The 6,432-nt window shown below is 32.8% G+C and overlaps 1 protein-coding gene across 1 annotated transcript; it reads left to right on the top strand.

The window, feature by feature from the left end:
• The first annotated feature begins 979 nt into the window (after nt 1-979).
• LOC141712797 (putative arabinose 5-phosphate isomerase) lies at nt 980-3,528 on the top strand. The gene is made up of 3 exons (XM_074515867.1): nt 980-1,727; nt 2,324-2,547; nt 3,124-3,528. The coding sequence occupies exons 1-3, from the start codon at nt 1,086-1,088 to the stop codon at nt 3,278-3,280; spliced, it is 1,023 nt and encodes a 340-aa protein (XP_074371968.1). The 5' UTR covers nt 980-1,085; the 3' UTR covers nt 3,281-3,528.
• The last annotated feature ends 2,904 nt before the right edge of the window (nt 3,529-6,432 follow it).

The raw sequence follows: 6,432 nt of genomic DNA, 5'->3' as shown, positions 1-6,432 counted from the left end.
GGCCATAAGTAAAAATAAAAAATAGGAACTGTTGAGGTCGAGGGCTTGATTAGAAATCAATCAGCTAATTAAGAATAATCAAAATTTTAACATTAATATAATATCCAACATATTCGGTTTATTTACAATGAAAATAACATAATTAAAAAAGATTTTTTGAAGGAATTAGAAAATTTTAACATCTGCAATTCTAAAAAAAATACATTCTTTTACCTATTATCTTTTAAATCATATATGGGGTCGTGTTTGATTGGGATATAATTATCGAAGGGAAAGAAAAATAATTCAGATTCGTTCCGGCATTTTTTAAAAATAATCATTCTTCCTCCGCCTTTTCAATTTTGGGTTTACTCACTTTTTCTCAATCACAGTTACCCACCTTGTGCTACTAGGTATTTCCTTTTCTTTTTTCATTTTTTTTTCATTTCAATTATAATTTATATCTTAAATCATAAAATAAATTAATATAAATATATTTAACTTTTTAAATTGTATAATTTCATAAAAATAAGATATGAAAATGATCATGTAATTTTTAATTTGGTTTCTGAATTTAAACCAAGCTAATAAAACTATTTAGGATCATTCCTTCTACTTTTGATTGTTTTCTTTTCTTAAATTTCATTTCATTTACCTGTTCTAAATTTAATTTGGTTATATTTTTAGGGAAGTAACCCACATTGTTACATTTTAATATTTTTAATCGGAAGAATATTTTTATTTATTACTTATTAATTTTTTTCACAAATCCAAATAATAATAATTGTTTAAGTGTTATTTGGAGTAAAAAATAATGTAATCTATCTAACAAAAATAAAACAATGATTAGAATAGAGACAACCTCAAGTCCTAACAAACATTCAAACTCTCCTAACAAATTTAGTAAAATTTTTGCAGCTACCATTCTTCAAAAATATACCCAAAAGATCCCAAGATTCCATCTACCCATTTTTTCAAAAAGATTCTTTTAAATACCAACTACCCGCCATATTTAACATTCCCCCAATTATAAAAACCCCCTCTTTTCCCTTTGTTCCAAAGATCGGATCTTTAACTCTAATTCGGATCTCTTTCAAGATCCGAAAATGGGTTCTCTCTCTTCATGCTCAGATCTCTCAATTCATGAAACCCAAGTCAATGTTGATCCTAATAATCTCCTTAAGCTCTTTAATTCTCAACAAAAGTATTTAAATTATTTTTTCAAAAATCTTGATCTTTCTCAAACCCTAATTTTTACACAAACCCTTTTGAATTCCAATGGCACTATATTCTTTTCTGGCATTGGTAAATCAGGTTTTGTGGCCCAAAAGATTTCACAGACGCTTGTTTCTCTCGGTATTCGAGCCGGGTTTTTGTCACCTGTTGATGCTCTTCATGGTGATATTGGAATCTTGAATGGGAATGATATATTGGTTTTGTTTAGTAAGAGTGGTAATACTGAGGAGTTGTTGAAATTGGTGCCTTGTGTTAAGGCTAAAGGGGTTTATTTGATTTCTGTTACTTCTCTTGAGAGTAATGCATTGATGGGTGTTTGTGATTTTAATGTGTTTTTGCCTTTGGAGAGGGAGTTGTGTCCTTTCGATTTGGCTCCCGTTACGTCGACTGCCATTCAGATGGTTTTTGGGGATACGGTTGCCATCGCGATGATGAGTGCTAGGAATTTGAGTAAGAATGAGTATGCTTCGAATCATCCGGCTGGGAGGATTGGCAAAAGTTTGATTTTTAAGGTTGGTGGTGTTTTTTTAAAGATAGTACATTTTTGTTTTGATTGAGTTAAGCTTTGTTTATTGCCGTGGATTTGCATTTTGGGTTGTTATGGATTTCATTAAATTATAGTCGCTTTGGTTTTGGTGGGTGACTAATTTACTTTTGTTGTTTTTAGATTTAAAACTATTCTTTATGATCTGATTTTTGCCTCTTAGGCTGAGATTGGCATACTTCTTGTTGGTCAAATCCACTTGATAGGTGACCCGAGAAATATGTTTAATGTCTTAAGATTGGCATGTCATTCTAAGCAATTTTTTTGCAAAAAGAAGAAAAATCATTTCAGGAATTTGAGACTAATCTTGAATAGCTAGCTATAACATACTTGTATTTCTCGTAATTAAGTTTGTTTGTGAAGATTAATTTCGCTCAGTTGTGTAAATAAATCATGGCTTGTAGTAGTAGATTGTTCATTAGAGTATGATGTATATTTTTTTTATAGAACATTTTTTTGCTGCTCAATTGTTTTTGTTTTCTGGTTCTGAGTGCTAATGCCTGCAAAAGTTTCATTAGTTTATATTGTATGTGCATTGGTTTGACTGGGTTTATGATGTTTCAGGTGAAGGATGTTATGAAAAAACAAGATGAACTACCGATCTGCAGGAAAGGCGACTTAATAATGGATCAACTGGTAGAGCTAACTAGCAAAGGATGTGGGTGCCTTCTTATTGTTTCTGATAAAAACCACCTGATTGGCACGTTTACCGATGGTGATTTGAGGCGGACGCTAAAAGCTAGTGGGGAGGGAATTTTTAAAATGACAGTGGGTGAGATGTGCAATAGGTAATAATGCTATTTCCATTTTTGGATATAATTTTATTTTAGAGCCCAGTTAGCTGTTTTAACCTATGATTACTCCAATTCATAATCTATACTTGTTTTTACCTAGTATTTCCCTATCTGGTAATCTGTGTTTCATGAGACTTCTATACCTGTTGGTACATTTCCTTACGTTGATATTATTTGTGTTTTCGAACAGTGCCATTTGAGATTCACAGAGCAGTCTCATATCAATTATGTCGTTTATCTAGAACCAAACAAGGAAGTATTTTTTTGACCAAGTTATGAAGAAAAAGACATGCTTGATTTATAGATAAGCTAATGCTATATCTGATAAGAAAGCTAAATATGAGGAGGGTAGAGCAGGAAACAGAAGGAACGGAAACTCAATGTCTTTTTATCAATATTACATATTCTTCCTAGTCGATAGAATTATCTGTGTCTTTTCATGACTTTTACACCGGGCTGTTGGTACATTTCCTTAAATCGTTGAAATTAATTGTGATTTCGAGCAGTGCCATTTTTAGAATTTATAGACTTGTTGTGTGTTTAAGGAAACTTGCATTTATAAATTCTCAGGCACCCTAGGACGATTGGGCCCGACTTCATGGCAGTTGAGGCAATGCAGAAGATGGAGTCTCCACCTTCTCCGGTTCAATTCTTGCCAGTCATTAATCAGCAGAACATTCTTATTGGTATTGTTACACTACATGGTTTGGTCTCAGCTGGCTTGTAAATGTTGTATGCTTTCTTCTGTGTACAATTACAACGTTGATCAGTGTTTGTAAGTTTACCGTTTTGTAACTTTGTGTATCTATTCTTTTATATAATCTATACAATAGTGAAGATTCAGGTTATACTTGGATACTTCTTGTCCTTGCAGTGACACTCTTATGTATAGAATTGCAGATCAGCAGATGTATTGCATTTTTTGATCAAAAAAAGTCTCAGGACTACCTTCAATCATAATTTGTGAACTCATATTCAGTACTTAGTTGAACAATCATAATTCCTAAGTCTTTCTAATTATTCAAGCTGTTAGACCTCACTTATATATACAGAATAAGTAGTTGTTTAGTTGGTGAGGAAAAACATAATTAGACTTTGGAACAGTCATTTCCAGTTAAGGAGAAAAGCAAATCATATTATTTGTGATTTACAGGTCCGCTGTTTACTGACCTTCGAAGACTAAACTAAAACAAAATGTGTTGACTGAAGTTATCGAGTTTTAATTAATTAGGACATTTCCAGTATAAGTATAAGCTATAGATTCTGTCATAGTACTGTCTCCATTGCAGTTTCCCTTGGTTAAATTTTTCTGGTTATCTGGAGAGATTGTCCTGGACCATGTAGGTGTGTATGGATTAGAAGCTTGCATAATGCTTTCTGTAGCATATGAATGCTTTAAATTCTTTTTCCATTATTCTTATATATATTTTCAATCGTAATGGTGAATATGTTTGTTTAGTTTAGAGGGAACATCTAGTGCATTTGTGTAACTTTCTGTATTATTGCTATTATCCACTGTTCAATATTTATCTAGACATTTTTTTGCATCTTCACTAAAGCATGTAAAAATTACAAAAACTTCTACATGAATAACTCTATTAAGGTTAGTGTATTGTTGGGATTATATCTGCAACCATGTTTGTCATTTTCCAAATTATGTATCCTCTTTGTTTCCCTGGCACTAAATGGATTGTTATACTTACATTTCTGTCATTTAAAAAATGAAAAACTGAATGTCGGTGTACTAAGGCCTCGCTCCCGAGTTTTTTAAAGGGAAGGAAGTAAGTGGTAAGGAGGTAAAGTACTTTCATCCCACTTTTGGAGTGAAAGTTTTGGAATGAAAGTTTGTTAAATTTACTTTCGCTCCTTTTAAAAACTCGGGAGCACAAATATGAATGTAAGTGAAACTACTTTACTCACCCACTAAAGCTTGTTTACTTAAAATTTGTATGATCTGTCAGAAATTTGGCCATACGTTTTGCATGACAGACAATATAATATCAATCTACATTATTTATAGGCTACAACAAGTCAATTTGATTATCTGAGATGGTCTGTGCATATGTCTGGAAGATTGAGGTTGTAAAACATAATGTATTATTAGTGTTTTAGGAACTGAATGCAGATAATGGGCCAGTACATAATTAATATATGTTGGCCTTGTCTCTGTTGTTTCTAATACTTTATTTTCTATCACAATTCAGTTTTTAATAATTGTATATATTTACATATTCTAGAGCATAATATATCAAATCTGGAACATTTGACTTTGATTCATGGCATTTTATTGTGAACTAACTATATAATGACTAGGAAATCTAAACATTGGCCATAGCTGCAAAAGGAGTGAATTTCTGGGGAGAGATTTGCAGTCTATTTTTCATATCAGACGAGGACTGCTTCTTGGTCTGGCTGATGGCTGAATATACAGATAATGGCCGTACATTGGCTACCTCATGCAGCAATAATAGACGCAGCATGCTTAAGGTATGTACCTAATCTGACGTTTGATCTTATTCTATATCACAAATGAGCTTTAGAAGTGGGTGAAACTTGAAAGTCCTCACTTTAAAGCCTGGGTTTAACGGAAACAGCCTTTATACTTGGGCCTTGAGGTAGCGATAGGTATGTGTGCAACGTAGCTATTAACCTTAAATGATCCTACATATGAATGGCATATAACGAATATGTTCGGTCTGGTTTGAACATCATTAGGAATTCAGTGAAGAGTTGCTCTTATTGCTTAGTTTGTAGTATAGTTATGTTTGCTCCTTTGAATTAAGATTATTTTCTTTAAATATAAATTTCATCTGGAACTGAAGACGGGATTTTGATATTAACTTGTTTTATCAAATATTGTGGCGTCATGATCCAGTAGCCTAGACGTGACTCAAGCTTGATTAGGAAAAACACTCCCAGTAAACACAGCTGTTTTTAATTTTTATCTTTTGCAAATTAACACGCCACATCTTTGAAATTGTGACAAGCCACTTCAAATTCCACTTTCTTGTTTTCTCACTTCTCAGTCTAGTAAAAGTCTATTTGTAGAAAACCAGAAGAATGGAAAACATTATACGTACGTACGCTTCATACAAAAACAAGCACACACATGTACATATTAATCACTCCAAGACCAATAACAAAGTTTAGTCCACATTGGCTCCTCTGTATACATATACAATACATAAAGTACCGGACCTACTGACCCTACACATACGTGGAAAAAACACATGCCATATTTCTATAACTTAAAATATTCAAGACTTAACGTGGAGAACCAACACCAAAGTAGCTTTAATTATTTTAACATAAGCATAAAGGGTCACTAAAATATGTAATACAGATAATTTAGCCATAAAATTCTACTAAGAAGTCAGTCTCCTACTACTACTAGGAAGTAAAATATATTTCTTTGTATTAGTATCATATTTTGTAGGAAATATGGGACTTAGTAGGTAGGCAGGACCGGCCGTGAAGTCTAGAGATTTTAGTCGAAATCAAATTATGGGGCTCTAAAAGTACACTTACATTCATATTTTATATTTATATGAAAAAAAATCGAGAAAAATGTCGGGGCCTAACCGAAAGTTATGTCCACCCAGAGGCAGGCCATCCTGTGGGTTGGTGCCGAGTTACAAAGTTTACCGCCATGCATTAATTAAATGAAAACTTAAAGGAAGTAATTTTAAATTTGAAGTAACTTTATAGTAGAACATATCATCAATTTGTGAATAAGAAACAGAAAATAGCTATGTCACCCATATGAAAATTGAGGAACACATTTGACATCAAAGTTAATGAAATGACGCATGTAATGAATCTGGTTTGACTGGATAACTCATGCGCTAGATTGCTTAGATCATGGTCTGAACTAACAGG

The sequence above is a fragment of the Apium graveolens genome, chromosome 3 (genome assembly GCF_009905375.1).
Source record: "Apium graveolens cultivar Ventura chromosome 3, ASM990537v1, whole genome shotgun sequence".
Taxonomy (NCBI): Eukaryota; Viridiplantae; Streptophyta; class Magnoliopsida; order Apiales; family Apiaceae; genus Apium; species Apium graveolens.
Note: the sequence above shows the minus strand (reverse complement) of the source record. Positions and strands in the feature narration are given on the sequence as shown.